This window comes from Euprymna scolopes, chromosome 31 (assembly GCF_053919585.1).
Source record: "Euprymna scolopes isolate OS-2025 chromosome 31, ASM5391958v1, whole genome shotgun sequence".
Lineage (NCBI taxonomy): Eukaryota > Metazoa > Mollusca > Cephalopoda > Sepiida > Sepiolidae > Euprymna > Euprymna scolopes.
The window spans coordinates 70012453-70033472 of NC_136512.1; the positions used below are offsets into that span (position 1 = coordinate 70012453).

The 21020-nt window shown below is 33.1% G+C and overlaps 1 protein-coding gene across 6 annotated transcripts in view; it reads right to left on the reverse strand.

Moving 5' to 3' along the window:
• Window positions 1-1177: 1177 nt before the first annotated feature.
• Window positions 1178-21020, reverse strand: part of LOC145255810 (protein-tyrosine sulfotransferase 2-like) — a 187128-nt gene continuing 167285 nt past the window's right edge. For all 6 annotated transcript variants that reach the window (XM_080114504.1, XM_080114505.1, XM_080114503.1 and 3 more), the window contains exon 3: window positions 1178-1628. In XM_080114504.1, coding sequence (XP_079970630.1) covers window positions 1277-1628 — 352 coding nt within the window. In that variant the 3' untranslated portion in view covers window positions 1178-1276. The remainder of the gene's footprint in view (window positions 1629-21020) is intronic.

Consider the following 21020-nt stretch of genomic DNA (forward strand, 5'->3'; position numbering starts at 1 on the left):
CTAGTAGATGGTCTGCAGCAACAACAACAAAAAAAACAAAAAAAAAAAACTAAAAAAAACAGGTTTTATCAAACAGAAACGGAATCATGTCGTTTTTTTCTAGGGCGACAATTTTATCGTTCCGCTATGTAATTGCAATCAGTAGCAGCAGTGCATTAAAATATTCAAAATTCTTTAATAAAAAAAAAAAAAAAAAAAATAAATAAAAAGCACAACATCCCCCTGCCAAAAACAACAACATCGATGAAATTTTTCCGACTTAACATGAATAAATTTTATGAATTTCAGAAACTTCTCACATTCATCAGTTTTCTTGCATACAAAATGTGATATTTTGTTGGCCAAGACACTTTTAAATAGTTTATCACTCAAATTATTATCCAGTTGTCCTCATCATGGCTAGTTATGTTCATAACGTTTCAACCACCATACCCTTTGGCCTTCTTCAGTTGTCTTTTGTCATATTTTGGAAATTTCAAAGTAAACCACTTGCTCTCATTGTGTTTGCCTTTTAGATAGGTCTTCAGGTAGAATTCACCAGAAAACAGATTTCCCAGATCTGGGGCTGTAACACCAATTGATTTTTCTTTGGGTCAGTAAGCGATGAAAATAACCATTCTTAGCCAAGGTGGTATCATCTAAAGTAGAGATAGACAAAGAAATTGCTTGAAATTAAAGTACATAAACTGAGTTGCTTCCCTTTGTTAGTTGCATTGACCTAAAAATAGAATGGAAGAAAAACTGGCTGTGTCCAATCTTATAACCAAGTGGGTTACAAATGTGATTGTGATGAGAAACTGATTTTTTTTTTTTTTTCACAATTTGTTTACCTAAGTAAAAAAAAACAAACAAAAAAAAAAAGAAAAATTCATCAGGAGTTCAAGTCATAAAATTTTATCTGTCTCCTTGTCCAACTTCTTTTCATCCATACATATATACATGCATACACACAGACATATATATATATATATATTTTTTTTTTTTTCCTCTCTTCAAATTTCTTCTGTCTTTGTGATCAACTTTTAAAATTTTTTAAATTCAAGTCACATTAGCCAACATTGAAAAAAAAAAAAAAAAGAAAAAAATGTCTTTTATTACCCAACGTTTTCTATGATATATATTTTTTTTCTTTTTTAGGAGTTCATTTTTAAAACCATCACATTTTTTTTTTTTGAAAAAAAAAAAAAAAAAAAAAAATCAACTTTAATACTCGTTTGTATTTTCTTTGGGATTTAAAAAAATATTTTGTCTAACGTTTGTTTATGCACGCAACGTCTTAGGTCATGTGACTTGATGTGTTCCTATATGGGACAGATCTGTCGTTGGTCCTGTGAAAGTTCTGCGTTCGATTAAATGTTGATCGTTTTGCGGGAATATCTTTGATGATAACGTCGACTTTTTTTCGCCAATACTCTCTATTGTTCTGAATGTCATGAGTGTTCTGTGCCACAATGGCATCTGGCTTGCCGTAATTAGGGGGGTTGGCCTGTGGGTCATACCCAAGCACAGAAAGCATCGGGGCTATCTTGGGCATGTCCTGTACAACGTCTTTTGGCATTCTACCCACCCATTTTGAAAGCGCTTCTAAGTTGACTGGTTGGATCACTTGGTCAGTAGATCGCTCTGTCCTGGAAAAAAAAAAAAAAAAAAAAAAATGATATGGGGGTCAATAAATGTGTAGAGTTTTTTTTTTTTTTTTTTAATTTAACAAACAAAATTTTTTTTTTAATTTAACAATTTTTTTTTAATTTAACAATATTTTTTTTTTTAATTTAACAAACAAAATTTTTTTTTTTAATTTAACAAACAAATTTTTTTTTTTAATTTAACAAACAAAATTTTTTTTTTTTTTTTTAATTTAACAAAATTTTTTTTTTTTTTTTTTAATTTAACAAAATTTTTTTTTTTTTTTTTTAATTTAACAAAATTTTTTTTTTTTTTTTTTCAATTTAAAAATTTTTTTTTTTTTTAATTTAAAATTTTTTTTTTTTTTTTTAATTTAACAAATTTTTTTTTCGCAATACAGGATGCTGAACAGAATATTTTTTATTATTTTTTAAAATCAGTTGTTTTCTGCATGTTTATCAGTCAAATTACAACACAATATTATGAAAATAAACAAATATTTAGTTAACACTACAGACATACAACACACGGACTCTTTACTGTTTTTTTCTTCAATTTAACATTTTGGCAAGGACAAAAAAATGAAAAAAAAAAAAAATCTATAAAATTCTGAGGATGATGTCTATCGCCGAAATATCAATTTTAAACAAATAAATATTTATTTTCATAATATTGCATTGTAATTTGGCTTATAAACGTAGTTTTAAAAATATTTAGATATACAATCCACAAAATTTTTTCTGAAAGTTAAAACAGAAAAACGAGAAAAATGCCCCAAAAAGTTAAAACAACATTATATAGTTTTGCTTAAAACTAAAATATTTATATACGATAAAAAGGCATTGCTTGGTTGTAAATATATTTTAATTCATGCAGATTTCATATTTATTATTAAAGAATCAATACTCTATATAGTACTAATTTCAAAAGATTAAAAAAAAAAATGACTTTGGTGCCATCAGAAGCGAAACCAAAACATTTAGTGCTCCAGATACATTTCCTACCGTTTGAGCTATCGACAGATAAAGATTTTAAATTAAACCACTCCAAGTTATGAATAAAAGTAATAGAAATATGTTGGCATTTTGCATTTTAACTTGCCGACACATTTCTGTATGTGTTATTCAGCCAGTCAAAGATTTTACTTGTTTAAACCATCCTTGGCGTATAATTACTATTTTCTGTTAATTTTAGTGTTAGTTTGAGTTTATGAGTTAATTTTTTTACACAGACAGACACAGGCATCTGTTTTTTTTTTTTATATATGGTTTATGTATATCCATCCATCCACAGCCCTTAAGCCCTTGGAGGGGCATAGGCCATCTACAACTTTTTGTAGATGCTTTTGTAACGAGGAGTTCTTTTTACAGGGTGAGGGTGCTGGCCCCACGGCCAAACTTCCCAGAAAGCACATACAGCGCCTAACCTTCTGAAATGGTCACCCATCTGGTACTGACCAGGCTCAACGTTGCTTAACTTCGGTGATCTGGTGAGAACCGGTGTGTCAACGTGATTGTGCCGCACAGTTTATGTATATAAAACATAAATAATAAAAGAAAAAAACAATACAAAATATCCCCCCCTGCTGCTCCAAGAATTGATTTTACTTTTCTTTATTAAAAAATTATTCCAGTTTTAAGGGGGAAAAAAAAACTTTGTTTGGATCTCTACAGAGTTACATACGTTTTTTTTTTTTTTTTTTTTTAAAGATGGCAGCTATTTGAAAATAATTCTGACCCAAACAAAATATTGTTTTGAAAAAATTAACTCAGATTACATTGTATTCTTAATAACATGCTCTAATGATACATAAGAGAAACTGACTAACCAGAATCAAATACTAACTTTATAGAAAGAAAGCTATTGAGGACGAAAGAGACTGACCTTACTTTGTATATTAGATTGAATAAAGAGGAGTTAAAGGCAAATGAAGGCTATGATGGACTCTGTTGATATCTGAGCTCCAAATCTATTATAATAAAGTCGTATCCCTGTTTTAATTACTTAACTAATATACACAAAAGGTGTGCGGTTTCACAAATTCATTTTCATACTGAAAACGAACTTATATACACTTTTATTCCAACATGATTTCTATGCATATACTATTTATTTAATAGGAAATCTACATTCAAATAGTAACCTCATTTGCATATTACATAAAAGAAATCTATTTTAATAATTAGCTCAATGTTATAGTTTAAGAGTTTATCGATTAAATGTTTTTTTTTTTTAGACAGACCGACACAGACATGTTTTATTTATATAGCTTCTGTATATAATACATAAAAAATAATTAAAAGAATATTTATACAAAAAATTGCTATATTCCAAAAATGAAATTGTTTTAATTGTTCTGTTTAGACATATTAGTCAAAGTTGATTTAATTTACTTTTAATTTAATTTACATTTAATTTATTTTATTTTCAATTATTAATAACTGACAATAGTTGCTTTTTAAACAGGAAGTAAGCTTATTATTTTTAAGCTATGGGAATTATTTCCCCTTTAAGCTATGAGGGATACTTTGTGTTTGCTTTTCATAGACCAAGATGGATATCTTATGTTTCCCTAAACGCAACAGGAGGTCACGTTTCATGTTAGGATAGTCGAGGTATCTCAATTAGTATACGACTAAACCCTTTAGCCAGCAATATGTTTCGATCGGGCAACGTCGGGTACAAGCTAGTCTTATGTAAATTTCAGTTTGAAAAATAAAATGTTTTAGGAAAAGACGACACTTTAGTCCACACTAGACGCCTTTGGCCTTTTAAAAACTTCTTCAGCTTATATTTTTGCTGCTTCATTCTTTTTTATTTTTTAAGGTAATTAATTCCTGTTTCGCTCATGTAAATTATTTAGTGGTGCTGAGTTATTTAAATCTCTTCACTCACAGACATTTGCTCTTAGTATCAGCAGCAGTACTTCCTTCTTTTCACTACCACCACCAATCCAAAACATGTGAATAATGTGGCGTTCAAAACAAAACTGAATTATAAATAAATATCCATATTCTTTCATTCAACCATTTTAAACTCCCAACAGTGCCTAAATTTAGATAATCATTCTTGCCTTGTACTCAAATGATTCCAGGTTCGTGTGCCATTGTTTCCTTACAGCAGGCACATGCTAACCATGGCTGCTTACTCCTGTCTCTGCATCATTACTACATAACTTCACTAGAAACACAAAAATGAGGCACCATATTTAATTTGATTATAAACGCTTCAGACGATATGGCTTGCTCTCAAACTAAAAACTTACATCATGGCTCCCCAGCAAAGTTGATTAAACACCACCTACCTTAATATTAAAAAAAAAATATGGCTTGCTCTCAAACTAAAAGGGATCGCTTGGATCCTTTATTTATATGATCTAAATATAGTTTCGATTGTGTTAAATTACTTCAAATGCTATGATTATGCTGTGGCTGGCATGTGGTTGGAGGAAGAAGAAACGCAAGCCAGGCTAGATGGACGTATAGCAGCGAGAGTGATATGACGGGAGAGAGTAACGTGTAAAAAAAAATCTTGTTAAAAGAAAAAATGCTAACACGGATTTTTATTTATTTCTTTACTTTGTTTATGCTAACAACAAAACATGCACGTTACATTATAATAATGAAACTTTCATAAACGAACTAATCTATAATAGAAATCTCACCATTTTGCTTAAATGTATTTATGTATATATATATGTTCCGCAAAAACTTCGACAGAGGCAACAGATTTTCACGAGATTGGTATCATTTTGAAGTCGACCCTTCGGACCACAAATATCGAAGAATTGGCCAAAAACATTAATTCGTTCACCCTCAACTGGGCACTTTTCTACAAGGGGTCGCTTTTTCGCCGATATTTTCAAAAGTTATCCCCTCTTTTCGATTGTCTAGCCATAATTTAAACCTATGTTACTTCTGGTTTGGCGATGGGCGAAACAGCAAAGACGTCTCATTTTCTTTTTCACGTTCTTTTCCTCCTTCGCGGCATGGGTTAGAGCCTACCTACCTACTACCACATTTTTTTTTTTTTTTTTGGTCAACACCCTGGCTAGTTTTCAATAAAAAGTAATATTTAAGAATTGAGTTTTGTTTAATTAGATTTTTTCTAAATAAAACAAAAACAAAACAAAAAAAAAAAAACGATTATATATATAGTATTGGAAGTTTTTAAACTATATAAAACTATCATTTGTTAGAAAACTATTTAGTAAGTCATTCAATCACTTGCAATCACTGCATCAACTTGCTCTCTCGAATTCACTATAGTACTAGTAATAATTTATTTTTTGAGGGATCATCAGTTGTTTACCATGAAACACTGTTTCAGGGATTTAAAAACAAAACTATATTACATCATGGCTCCCCAGCAAAGTTGATTAAACACCACCTACCTTAATATTAGAAAAAAAAAAAAACATGTTACAAATATTAGATCTAGTTTTCTATTCTTGCCTTTTGGTCAAGATCAAAGCGTAGTATCTGTTCTTCAGATGCTGCACTTCCATTTCTTGTTCTCTTTCGGTGGAGGAGAAATCCTTCACGACTGAGACAATGTTTATTTTTGTACCTTTTCTCCACGTTAAAAAACGACCCTGGTGTCTAACTCTGTCCCGTGGGGAGGCATAGTAAATAGGTACTTTATCTAACCTACTCATGTTATAAAAATTAATTTCTTATCTGTGAGATTCATCTGTTTCCAAATTCAAAATGGATATATTTTTTAATTTGCCAGTCTTGTATTTATAAGATTAGCATCATTTGACTACTTATCACCCCCCCCACTATGATTAGTATTTTGTATATTTACATTTTATTTATTGAAACTTAAATATATATAAATGTTAAAAATATTTATACATCCCCCACTTTTTTTTTTTTTTTTTTTTTTAATTGTGGCCGTTCATTTCTGTCTCTGCACCGTTACCATATATTTTAGTTGACTCAGTGGTGGTCTCTTTGATCTTCGTCTGGCTTTCTTCAATTTCGTTTCTGTTTCAATTTGAAGCCTTAGATTATATCTCCTATATACTAAAGTCTAAAATGTCAAAATCCAGAACACTTTCATCAATACTAATCAATACATACAATCAAAATCGATCTCCATCCATCCATTATAAGACATATTTCCACTGTTATCTAACCGGACGACAAATTACTCAGCAAAAAGGTTATAAGAAATTACTTACATAGCTCTGTATATAATAAAAAAAAACAAACAAAAAAGAATGAACTTCCCATCTGAGGAAAACATTTTCATAAGATTGCTCCCCTAAGTGCTACTACAAATATAATAAACATTTGTCCCTATTTATCCACCACCAAAAGTGACCTTTGAGTGAAGTTGATTAAGCCATGTAACTTGCAGTCACTTAGCTGGCAAGACTTCAAGGAGAGATGTGCCTGCTGTGCTGTCCCAAACGGTGGCGCAGGGGGGGGGGAGCAGGTGACTAAATGCATTAAAATCAGCTGTATCTTTCTCTTTATCCCTCCCACACACACAACAATAATCCATCATTCTAATGTTTAATGTAAATCAATAGACGAAAGAAAACTGCGCTCAAGAGGGGGGGGGCATGGGTGTACAAGGGTTAATATACTCATTGGCAAGCAAAAATATAACCCATTACCTCAGGTAGTCAAAATCGGTAAGCAAAAAATATAACCCATTAACTCAGGTAGTCAAAATCGGTAAGCAAAAATATAACCCATTAACTTAGGTAGTCAAAATCGGTAAACAAAAAATATAACCCATTAACTCAGGTAGTCAAAATCGGTAAGCAAAAATATAACCCATTAACTCAGGTAGTCAAAATCGGTAAGCAAAAAATATAACCCATTAACTCAGGTAGTCAAAATCGGTAAGCAAAAAATATAACCCATTAACTCAGGTAGTCAAAATCGGTAAACAAAAATATAACCCATTAACTCAGGTAGTCAAAATCGGTAAGCAAAAAATATAACCCATTAACTCAGGTAGTCAAAATCGGTAAACAAAAATATAACCCATTAACTCAGGTAGTCAAAATCGGTAAGCAAAAAATATAACCCATTAACTCAGGTAGTCAAAATCGGTAAGCAAAAAATATAACCCATTAACTCAGGTAGTCAAAATCGGTAAGCAAAAAATATAACCCATTAACTCAGGTAGTCAAAATCGGTAAGCAAAAAATATAACCCATTAACTCAGGTAGTCAAAATCGGTAAACAAAAATATAACCCATTAACTCAGGTAGTCAAAATCGGTAAGCAAAAAATATAACCCATTAACTCAGGTAGTCAAAATCGGTAAGCAAAAAATATAACCCATTAACTCAGGTAGTCAAAATCGGTAAGCAAAAAATATAACCCATTAACTCAGGTAGTCAAAATCGGTAAGCAAAAAATATAACCCATTAACTCAGGTAGTCAAAATCGGTAAGCAAAAAATATAACCCATTAACTCAGGTAGTCAAAATCGGTAAACAAAAATATAACCCATTAACTCAGGTAGTCAAAATCGGTAAGCAAAAAATATAACCCATTAACTCAGGTAGTCAAAATCGGTAAGCAAAAAATATAACCCATTAACTCAGGTAGTCAAAATCGGTAAGCAAAAAATATAACCCATTAACTCAGGTAGTCAAAATCGGTAAACAAAAATATAACCCATTAACTCAGGTAGTCAAAATCGGTAAGCAAAAAATATAACCCATTAACTCAGGTAGTCAAAATCGGTAAGCAAAAAATATAACCCATTAACTCAGGTAGTCAAAATCGGTAAGCAAAAAATATAACCCATTAACTCAGGTAGTCAAAATCGGTAAGCAAAAAATATAACCCATTAACTCAGGTAGTCAAAATCGGTAAACAAAAATATAACCCATTAACTCAGGTAGTCAAAATCGGTAAGCAAAAAATATAACCCATTAACTCAGGTAGTCAAAATCGGTAAGCAAAAAATATAACCCATTAACTCAGGTAGTCAAAATCGGTAAGCAAAAAATATAACCCATTAACTCAGGTAGTCAAAATCGGTAAACAAAAATATAACCCATTAACTCAGGTAGTCAAAATCGGTAAGCAAAAAATATAACCCATTAACTCAGGTAGTCAAAATCGGTAAGCAAAAATATAACCCATTAACTCAAGCTGTATAAACTGATAACGAAAATATAACCCATGAACTCCGGTTGACTTGGTATGTTAGTCGATTATTTTTTGATCATTTATTTAAAATTTTTTTTTTTTTTTTTTTTGCAACGGAGATGAAGGAAACAAAAACAAACAAACAAAAAAAAAAACAAACAAACAAAAAAAAACAAACCAAAAAAACAAACAAACAAAAAAAACAAACAAACCAAAAAAAACAAAAAAAAACTGGTGCTGAAACACTGGGGACTTTGCCCAATTCCTCCCACCACGAAGACACGAACTCAAATTTCTTTGTCTTGATTCGAAGCCAAGAAAACTATTATTGAATTGTCATTTGGATGAGAACCAATAAAGTTAGGCAAAAGACAAAGTGCGCATAAAGGGGAATGCAGCAAAAGAGGAAAAACGAAATCAAACTACCAGACAAAAAAAAAAAAAAAAAGATAATGGAACACATGGATATTCTCAGATGCTGACGAACGCATGTATATATTTACACAGGCACAGTGAAAAACCACACGCACATATTCGCATACACAATGAAAAATACATTTATGGATATTTAAGAGAGTGGGTTTACTTTTGGCAGCTTCATCACCCCCGCCTCCTTTATTTTGTCCCTTAAATCCTCACATTCCATGAACGAGGTTTCTAACAAAGGGGAGATAATTACTGTTTTGTGTCGAAATCTATCCATCTCACATCTATTTTTGGAATGGCTTTTGACCTTCCATAAAAGTGACAGTGAGAAACCTATACGAATATATTCATGCACATACAATTGATAGATTCACACATACAGCGAAATACATGATATACTAGCAGGGTGACCCGACGTTGCCAGGGATTGAACAAATGTTTCACACTCCCATATTTTTATTCTCATCGGAATCAGTGAAATCGCCCATTTTTCAATCAAATCGATTGATTGCCTGCTCTACACCTTTTACACCTCAAATTAAAAAAGCACAACTTCAAATTAAAAAACACAACTTCAAATTAAAAAAACTAAACTTCAAATTAAAAAACATAACTTCAAATTAAAAAAAGACAACATCAAATTAAATAAACCCAAGTTCAATTTAAAAGCACGTGACATTATGTTAGAATTATTCATACTCAAACTTTGTAAGGTAGTTTGCATAACATCACTTATGCAAATTACCCACTATTACTTGTAGTTGCTCGCAACAATAAAAAAAGAAAAGTTTCTAACAATTAACATTACAATAATTTAAAATATGGAAAATAACAATGGATCTCCGGTAGTTGTGCGATCAAGTAGAGGAGTCAAGAGAGGCACAGTACGTGGTCAGTACAAACACAATCGAAATTCTCCTAAGCGTCGGATTCTGGAAGCCGCTCGAAATAGCAGGGACTGGACAACTGTCGCAGAGAACTGTGGGATAAATAGGAACACCGCGTACGCCTGGGTGAATAAACAGGCCAAGGGGCAAGACGTGGAGGATAAGCCGCGGGGTGGAAGGCGACATGGGAAAGTGAATCCGGACATGGTCAACAACATGCTTGATATAATCGGAGAAGATCCTACCATCACTCTCAAGGAGTTGGCCTTGAAGATTTCGGAGATGCATGGAATCAACCCCCCAATCAGCGTTACTACCATAAATAACCATCTCGATGGTAGACTCTTCACTGTAAAACGGGTTCACAAGCAAGCCGAGAATGTCAACACTCCGGAGAATAAGGTAAAACGTCGTATCTATGTAGAAAGGGTTATGGCCGCATTGGGAGCTGGTAAACATGTGGTGTATTTGGATGAGTCAAACGTGAACTTATTTTGTACTCGGACCGTTGGACGATCCGCGAGGGGCCAGAGAGTGGTGCTACATGTTCCAGGCTCGAAAGGTCCAAATATTCACATGGTTGCTGGTATTAGTCAACAGGGACTCATCAACTTCATCCGCAGGCGTGGCGCCTACAAGCACCCGGATGTCAACCAATGGGTTGCAGAACTACTCAATTCTGTCTTCGCAATGGGATATGATGCCGGACAGGTAGCCTTGGTAATTGACAACGCCCCGTGCCATTCCCGAGTGGAACAACTACACGACCAGGCAGCTTTTGCAGAAGTGGAGTTTATTCGCTTGCCTCCATACAGCCCGGCTCTCAACCCCATCGAAATGCCCTGGTCAGCCATCAAAGCCGTCATCAAGAGGGATCTACCGAGCGTTATACATGTGCCACAACCGGAAGATATCACAAAAGTGGAGCACCGTCTTCGTCTTGTGGAGACCGCCATCGACCGAGCCTACCAAGTGGTAACTCCTGCCATGTCTCAGGCATTCTGTAATCGGGTTCAACGCCATCACGCTAGATGTCTCAGGGAAGAGGACCTCCCTGTTGGAGAATAAATGGTTTATCTATCATGTAATAAAATTTTAATTTAATTTGAACTTGGATTTTTTTAATTTTAAGTTGTGTATTTTAATTTGAAGTTTAGTTTTTTTAATTTGAAGTTGTGTTTTTTAATTTGAAGTTGTGTTTTTTTAATTTGAACTTTAGTTTTTTTAATTTGAGGTGTAAAAGATGTAGTTGAGGACCCATCGTGGTTCATCAAGAGAAAGCTTAACATGCCTCTCCACAGTGACTACGGCACAAGTGTTACGATCGCCTGTTGTTGAGGGATAGTATGGTATTACAGATGCTTTATGTAAGTAGTAGTAGTATTTGTGTGTGCGTGCGCATGTACAACTCCCCTACAGCGCACACCACTGAACCGATTATGACCAAACCTGGGATGATGATGGTCCTCTACCTAGGAATGGTGCACGCCATAAGGTCATATTTAGTGCAGATCTTCATAAACTCCCCAAACTAGGGATGATGCACACCAAGTTGGCCAACTTCTTTGTGAATTTGAAAAAGATCACCCTCCTCCACCCTCAACCAACGAAACAAGCGATTCTTTGTAATTGTTTCATTTTCTATGTGTAACAAGAGTGCCCACGAAGCGGGTACCCGAGCATATACTAAAGTCTACAGGAATTTTTGCTCCAATAAGAATAAAATAAAAACGTCTTCACCTGGAAAGTAAAAAAAAAAAAAGGGGCAAAAAAAAAAAAAAAGGCAAAAAAAAAAAAGGCAAAAAAAAAGGCAAAAAAAAAAAAGGCAAAAAAAAAAGGCAAAAAAAAAAGGCAAAAAAAAAGGCAAAAAAAAAAAAGGCAAAAAAAAAAGGCAAAAAAAAAAGGCAAAAAAAAAAAGGAAAAAAAAAAAAGGAAAAAAAAAGGCGAAAGAAAAAAAGGTGGAAAAAAAGACGAAAGAAAAAAAGGGGGAAAAAAAAGACAAAAGAAAAAAAGGGGGAAAAAAAGACGAAAGAAAAAAAGGGGGGAAAAAAAGACGAAAGAAAAAAAAGACGAAAGAAAAAAAAAGACGAAAGAAAAAAAAAGACGAAAGAAAAAAAAGACGAAAGAAAAAAAAGACGAAAGAAAAAAAAAGACGAAAGAAAAAAAAAGACGAAAGAAAAAAAAAGACGAAAGAAAAAAAAAGACGAAAGAAAAAAAAAGACGAAAGAAAAAAGACGAAAGAAAAAAAAGACGAAAAGAAAAAAGACGAAAGGAAAAAAAGACGAAAGAAAAAAAAGACGAAAGGAAAAAAAGACGAAAGAAAAAAAAAGACGAAAGAAAAAAGACGAAAGAAAAAAAAGACGAAAGAAAAAAAGACGAAAGAAAAAAAGACGAAAGAAAAAAAGACGAAAGAAAAAAAGACGAAAGAAAAAAAGACGAAAGAAAAAAAGACGAAAGAAAAAAAGACGAAAGAAAAAAAGACGAAAGAAAAAAAGACGAAAGAAAAAAAGGGAAAGAAAAAAAGGGAAAGAAAAAAAGGGAAAGAAAAAAAGGGAAAGAAAAAAAGGGAAAGAAAAAAGGGAAAGAAAAAAGGAAAGAAAAAAAGGGAAAGAAAAAAAGGGAAAGAAAAAAAGGGAAAGAAAAAAGGGAAAGAAAAAAGGGAAAGAAAAAAGGGAAAAAAAGGGAAAGAAAAAAGGGAAAAAAAGGGAAAGAAAAAAGGGAAAGAAAAAAAGGGAAAGAAAAAACGTAAAAAAAGCAGAAAGGAAAAAAAAGAAAAAATGTTTTATGGAAATTCATTTGCATTCTTCATTCTCTTATTTGTCGGGTAGACTTCCATATGCTGGGATGCGAGGCTTATCTTCTATCTTCTATATATATAAAAGCGAAAATGTATGCATGTATGTACGCTTTTCCTCGATGTCCACAAAAGGCTTCTTTCAGAGAACCATTCGCTCGCTTCACAACTTCTTAAAACTTTTTATATCATCTATAAATTGTAATATCTCACACTTAACCACGGAGCTCGCCTGTCTATTTAATTTTATTGACTTTCAAACGTTAATTATTCGACATTTCCCGCATCGGCACGCATTACATTCGGCTTTCGGTATAAACAAAAGGCGAAACTCGACTAATTACTGACCGAAAACCAGTGGTCTCTAGAGAGCTAAGTAACGTTTGGTCAATGTCGACTTCGTCATATCAGACGGTAGCTTTCATTTCGAGACGAGACGCTCCCCCTAATAAACAGGGAGCGGGTTTTTAAAAACAAACCAATTTATTGACCTCATTAAAAACTGTCCCCCGTACGAAATGCTAACTGCTGAATACCTATCGCCATCACGTCAATCAAAAACGCGCACCTGTTTTTTTTTTCACACTTTACTATTTTCGAACTGCGCGTCAAGGCTTCGTTTTTTTTTCACGGGCACCTGTTTTTTTTTCCACATTTCGGGTTTTTTCACACACACCTACAAACACCCGGGCAACGCCGGGTACCCCTCGCTAGTATATATATATATAAAGCTATATATCTGCCCTCAATATTTTCTAACTATAGCTTCCAAAACAAAAAGTCGCATTGCGACGCTAGAGACCTCAAATGATTGGACTTTTTATGACCTTTATGGGTCTTTAGCTATTTATGGGTTTGACCTTTATTCCTCATCTGAAATGGAACACATACATCAAGTCTGTGGCCAAGGTCACTGGGAAAATGGTGAGATCCTTCTACCGCTCCAGTAGATATCTCACTAATGATGCAATTCTCTACCTATATAAAAGCCAAGTACGTCCAAGGATGGAGTACTGCTGCCACATCTGGGCAGGAGCTGCCAAAAACAGCTTATCCTGCCTTGACAGAGTACGAAATAGACTTCGTGGCTTAGTGGGGGATGCCCTTTTCTCTACCCTGCAACCTCTCTACCACAGAAGAGACGTTGCGAGCCTGTCTCTGTTTTATCGTTATTTCCATGGCAAGTGCTCGTCTGAGCTTCATTCTCTGGTTCCCCTCGCCAATCTTTCACGAAAAACACCTGACTAGCTGAAACCACTGTCAATAATTTTCCCCACTCTTTATCCGTGCCTAAATCAAAACGTAGATTCCATGAACAAAGCTTCTTTGTTAGAACTGCACGGCTGTGGAACTCTCTGCCGCTTGCCTGTCCCCCCCCCCAATCCAACTTGGATGTCTTCAAGTCCAACACAAACAAATTCCTGATGAACTGCCCCCTTAAGTAATGACACCTTATCAAATCCCCAATACTAACTATTATTATGATACTATCCCATTGATTACTGTACACGCAATAACCCTTATCCCTGAGTGGCTCCCGGGCCTTGATAAGTGATGACCCCCCCATGTAAAAAAATTAAAAAAAAAGAAAGATCTTTACCCGTTTACAATAGTTTTTAAGGGTTAAAAAGGAGTTAAAATTAAAGAAGTCGTTATACGTTTTTTTACATTAGTTTTTTTTAATCAATTCATATGAGTGTCACGTTAGTACAGTGGTAACGTCACCAGCTTTGAATGCTGAAGTTTTGTCTTCAGTTTTGATTCTAACTGATGACACCTAAATACTTTTCTTTTTCTTTTTTTTTTTACTTTTGAAATCCTGACTATAATAATATTACGAAATCTGGACAAATTAAAATATCATATTTAAGCGTATTTTATGACCGAGCAAAGCCTGCCCCACCCCCTGCCGCTAGTATATATAAAATCTGTTATTTTTCTTAGCGATAGTAACAGTTTTAAAACGCTGTCTTGCATTCAATTTCGTTACCTTAGCGATGAAGGAGTTCCCTGCCCTTTGTTTTGCATATAAATGCGATTTTATTTTATTTTTTAATATTTAAATATTTTTACATGCATAACATTTATCCATGGACATCAGCCGTCGTCAGCATGGCAAAGTTATTTTGACAAGTTTCAAACCCATGACGACACACATATATATATATATATATATATATATATATATATATATATATATATATATATATATATATATACATATACACACACACACACACAAACATTATTAGGTCATACTCAGCTTAACTTTCATTTTACATGCAAGCATACATTGGACAACTTACAAATTAACCTATCTCTGACCAGGTCTTTATCCTTTATTCTGTCAATTCAATACTTATCACTTCCACCCATGTTTTCCTTGGCCTACCCTGGTGAATTGAACCTGTTATCATAACTCTTCTACTCCTAACCGAAGAATTCTCAACCATACTTTCAACGTGGCCATACCATCACAGTCTCCTGTTCTGCACACATCTTTCTTTACTATTAAGTTTAATCCTCCACTGATGTCACTCGAACCAAGCTCGCTTTTAAAACTCACACGACGCATCTATCGTATTATTCTCATCATTTCTCTCCATGCAACGCATGTCCTCAACTATCTGATCAAGTTTTACTTCTATAAATCATCACACTGTGCACACATATAGACGCCCCCACCCCGCTTTCTTCGGATAGATTAGAGTTGGTAAGCTTTTATGACTTGGCATGCAAAGCACAATAGTGATATGTTTCCTCTACCCCACAACCAACTAAGCCACCGACTCGTTCCTCCTGTCTGATATAACAAGACGGATTTATTTTCCAGGTTCGCAAATCTTGAAAGCAACCAATCAATATTGACCTCGAACAGGTGCGAGAAAAATATCTATTTACGCTGGACAGGTTGCGTGTGTGTTAGCGGAAAGCTAGAACGGAAGCAGAGTCTGTTGTCTGGAGGCAGGAATTTTTAGGAATCAGATTTTTTTTTTATCGATTCAGGCACCACACATTTTTCATAGGCGATTCTTTACCTGTTGGCTAGGGAAACAAAGTGTAGTATCTGTTCTGATACTAAACTTTAGTTTTTTTATGTTCTCTGTGTGTGTTGATAAATTTAAAACAGGAAGAGTCGGTTGTCAGGTGGCAGGAATTAAAAAGTTGGAGTCTGTACTTTTTTTTTTTTTTTTTTTTTTAACTTAATTCAGACATTTTTTACGTGATTTTCTACTTCTTGCACAGGAAAAAAGTGTAGTATCTGTTCTAATATTAGAATTCATCTTTTCTATCATCGGTAAATCCTTCTAAACCAAAGTAATTTTAATTTTTGTTTTAATCCCGAGTGTATTAAAAACCGATTTTGTCTGCTTGGGAGACAAGCAAATAGAAATCCTAGTTCTGAGGTAGAAATCAGATTAAAAAAAAAAAAAAAAAAAAAAAAATCAATTATGAATGTCCAATTTTCTTTGCCTGTTTCACTATCTGAGAGTTAGGCGGTCAGTTTCTGATATTTTAAAACTTAGAGAAGCAGATTTTTTTCCCCCCCTTTTTTTTTAATGACTTTAAAAAATTTCCTTCTGAAGAATTGCAATTATGACAAAATCCAGGATATATAACTCTATATTATAGTTGTCGACGTGGTGATGAAGCATTTTAATTTTGAAAGATAAATGGTTACTTGAATCTAAATCTGTATGCATATATATATATATATACATACATATATATATATATATATATATATATGCATACACACACACTATTGTACACACTTTATCAAAAGTGGAAAAAAATATTATGCGTTGCTAGTGTTCACACTTGTTACTAATCAAAATATATTACTAAAATATTCAGCTAAAAATTACAAAATTACATCAATAATTTAAGGTTTAAGATTTTTAAGAATAAACCAGAGCATAATAATTCAATTTTACTTTCAGAAATAAATTAAAAAAAAAATAAAACAAAAATAAAATATGAAAATAAAATAATAGCAAATTACAAAAATAAATAAAGATTAAAAAAAAAATACAATAAATAATTACTGGATAGCTTTTATATTAAATTAAAAAAAAAAAAAAAAAAAGATTCAAATCAAGAAAAAAAAAACATTCATTGTAAGGTAAGTTTCATGAATAAATGTTTATTTTTTTTTAATATTAACTTATCGAAAATTTTTTTAGAAAAATATATTTTTATTACTACAAAGATAATTCAATGAATAATTAATTGAAAAATAAAAATATTTTATGTTGTTACGAAGAAAATACAATTGAACAACTTCCACGAAAAAATTCAAATTCAAATCACGTGACTGATTATCATCCCCATTTTTTTTTTTTTTCGCCATTGACTTTAAATATAATATTTATGTTTATTTTCTTATATATTACAAATAAACAATGGGTAATTTTATGGCTTTTATTAATTTTTTTTTCAATGTTGCAAATATATCGTTTTATTATTTTAGCATTGTTTTTTTTTCTAATAAATGTTTTGCACACTTAAAAATATATATTTTTTAAATAATTAAGTAAATAAGTATTTATATGTGTTTCTTCAAAAAATAACGAATGTGAAACCTGCACAATCTATTTTGCTCATTAAAAACTGAAGTTAAAACAATTGAACGGAATTTGGAAACGTTTAAGTTGTCGAATAGAAAGTTATACTTTTATTCGTCCTCCGACAAAAGGAGGGTGGACCTGTAAAGTCACCCTTGTCCGTTCGTCTATCCACACTTTTCTCAATAGCTAGGCCTTGGAATTTTTTAAAAATTTTGCACAAACATTAAGCATGATATGAGTAAAAAAGTAACAAAACGAATTTTCGGGGAAAACTGTTCCCCCCTTCGCCTGGGGGTTCCTTTCGGGTTAAAATGGCTAAAATTAACACTTGTGCTTATTAAAAAAAAAAAAAAAAATGATGATGCCTTGGATTTTTTAAAAAACTTTCTGAAAACTGATTTCTATATAATTTTGTCTATATTTCGCGATAACTCTTTGGTATGCCCCAGGGGCTCTTTTAGGGCTAATAAAAATTCCATTTTTGGGACTATTTTACCATATTTGTCGAATTTTTTTTTTTTTTTTTTTTTGCATAGTGCAGAACCCAAATTTACATAAGTTAAGGCCTAAAATTGCACCGTTTGTTCATTTTCACCAGGATTTGACGTCCCCTGAGGACTTTTGGGGCTAAATGGTGGTGGGGGTCAAATGCTGACAATAGTCATATTTTATGCCTCGTTCATTGTGCACTCACGGGGGACCATGCATGCTTCACTTGTTTAATCTATTACGTGTCCCTTAAATATTTATTTGCAATATTGGAAAAAAAATAAAAATAAAATAAGATAAAATTATCTATTATATTTATTTGCAATATATAAGTAAAGACACTGAAATATGTTTATAGTCAACACTGAAAGGAAACAAGTCGGAACGGGGATGATAATCATTCAGTGATCGAGTTGTTCAACTATTTGTTTACTGAAGAGTACAAGGAGTTATTCTTCAATATTACAGATTCACCCTCCTATGCTGTTGTCTCAGTCCCATCTTTCGGGGTCCTGTATATGACCTTAAACTATTTTCCGATGGTGAGGCCCGAGCTTGCAGGCTTTGGGGAGTGTGGAGCCACCCTTTAATTGCCATTGCTCTCAGGTCCACTCTGACTCTGAGTGGTAGTACCTGTTAGAGTCCCAACTATGGGTTGAATAGAAACCGACTGGAGAAAAAAAATAAAATAAAATAAATATATATATATATTCTATTAAAAAAATTTTCTTCAAAATAACTGGATTCGGCATTAAATAACCTGAAAATGGTTGATATGCCGTAAAACAAAACCAACCGAACCCATCTTTCGGGTGGAATAAATTTAATGCTTACTGTTTCAGGTGCCCCTACCAAGGAATGACGATGGGGCTGGCCAGGCCATTTTTAAGAGGCCAGAGTTTTTTTTTCTCTCTCTTTCTCTCTCTTTCGGGGGCATTAGTTAAACTATCTCATGTCAGATACTCGTGCAGTAAGAAGCAAGTAAACACTCCCGGCCCACCCGACAAACAGAAATATTCTATGCATTCACTATAGATGTTCCCCTATTTACAATGCCTCCCCACGGGACAGAGTTAGACACCAGGGTCGTTTTTTAACGTGGAGAAAAGGTACAAAAATAAAAATTGTCTGTCGTGAAGGACTGCTCCTCCACCGAAAGAGAACAATGGAAATGCAGCATCTGAAGAACAGATACTACACTTTGATCTTGGCCAATAGCGAGCCTTTTAGTTTGATAGTTTTTTTTTCTCTTGAATCCCTAATTTTGGAATTCCCTCCCTATTTCCTGACTATGCTAATATGTAAAAGTTTAAATGCAAAGTGAGCAGACGTCTTGCTGCTCAATTCCCTACTTACAGTGTCCCCTAACTAAGAAGAAGAAGAAAAAAACTGTAATAAATAGCCAATCCAGTTATTACAATTCATGACCTTAAATAACGTCAATTAAAATAATTTCATGAAAATTGAATAAAAAATAATTAAAGGGCCTAGAAAAAAAATAAATTAAAAAAAGCTGAAAGATTTGGGGTCAATTTCCGGTGGAATCTCCAAGAGGGGAAATGAAAAGCAAGTAGCAAGCCCAATGTTTAAATAAATAAATAAATAAATAAATAAATAAATAAATAAATAATAATAATAATAATAATAATAATAATAATAAAAAGAAAACATTAGATGACCTATTTAAACAAAAAATTGTGAAAGTGACGAAAAAAAAAAGAAAACTATGAGAAAATATTTTGTTACGAGTTTTTTTAAGATGAGGATTTTTTTTTTTTTTTTTACACAGTGATCACCACTTATCAAGGCCCAGAAGCCACTCAGGGATAATGGATTGTTTATTGTAATTATTTGAACTACTGTTTTCATTTTGAACGTTATTTTCACGTTTTCATCGACCTACTATCCGATGTCCTCGTACATCTTTTGGGTTTGTATTACTGTACACACAAGTTGTCAAAAAAAAAACAAATATATAACAAACTAATGTTATCAAAGGCAAGATAAGTTATTTTTCTACCTAGCTGGATGTGTTTTATGTTTATTCAGCTCGACAAACATACAGTGTTTACCGATGTATCGGAAAATTAAAAATGGCGACGGACTCTCTGTGGAACACGAGAAGTTTGGGAAAAGGAGTTAGAAATAATAATAAAAAAAAAATACAAAATACTGTTAAAAACCCACCGAATATATGTTAGCCTATGTTACGGTAACATAAATTGAGCTAGTTTCTTACAGTATTTTGTATAGTTTTTTTTTTTATTTTTAACTCATTTTCCCAAATTTAGCGTGTTCAACAGAGAGTCCGTCGCCATTTTATTCCAATACATCGGTAAACACTGTATGCTTTTCGAGCTGAATAAACATGTTACATTAAATAAAAACACAAAAAATTATCTAGTTAGGTAGAAAAGGAACTTATCTTGCCTTTGATAACATTTATTAGTTATATATTTGTTTTTTTGACAATTTTCGAATCTATTTGTATAGTAACACAAATCCCATCTTTTTTGGTACATTCATCAAAGCTCACATCTATCAAACCCTTGTCCAAACCATTCTACACTACAGCTGCAAAACCTTATCCTAACGCAATGAAGATCACCCTCACCACTAGCTCCAAGTTTTTGACCTCTACTACCTTCGCCACATTTTCAGGTAAGGCTCTGACAGAATTCCCAATAGCAGAATCTGCGCCTGGTGTGATATTCCATATATTGAAGCGTCTCTGCTCACAAGAAGACTACACTGTTCTTCGTTGTCCGCCAGATGAATTCGCTCGCCAACTGGTGGCTTGGAACACACACCTGTCGGCTGGAAGAAACGGAGAAACATGCAGCAGTAGTAGTAGTAGTAGATCAATTGTAGTATTCTTAAATAAGTTCCCTCCATGCAACATTGCAACATATATCCATAACCCTCACTGTCCAGAGTTTACTTCCAGGCGATTATGCAGTGTAGTTAACTAGAGAAAGAAAAGGTGGAAAAAAACAAAAAAAAAAAAACAATTACCAAACATTACTTACGCAATTGATTTTGTCAAAGAAAAAAAAAATGGCAGCAAATTTTTATCTTTTTAAGTGGTGACTTACTTCAA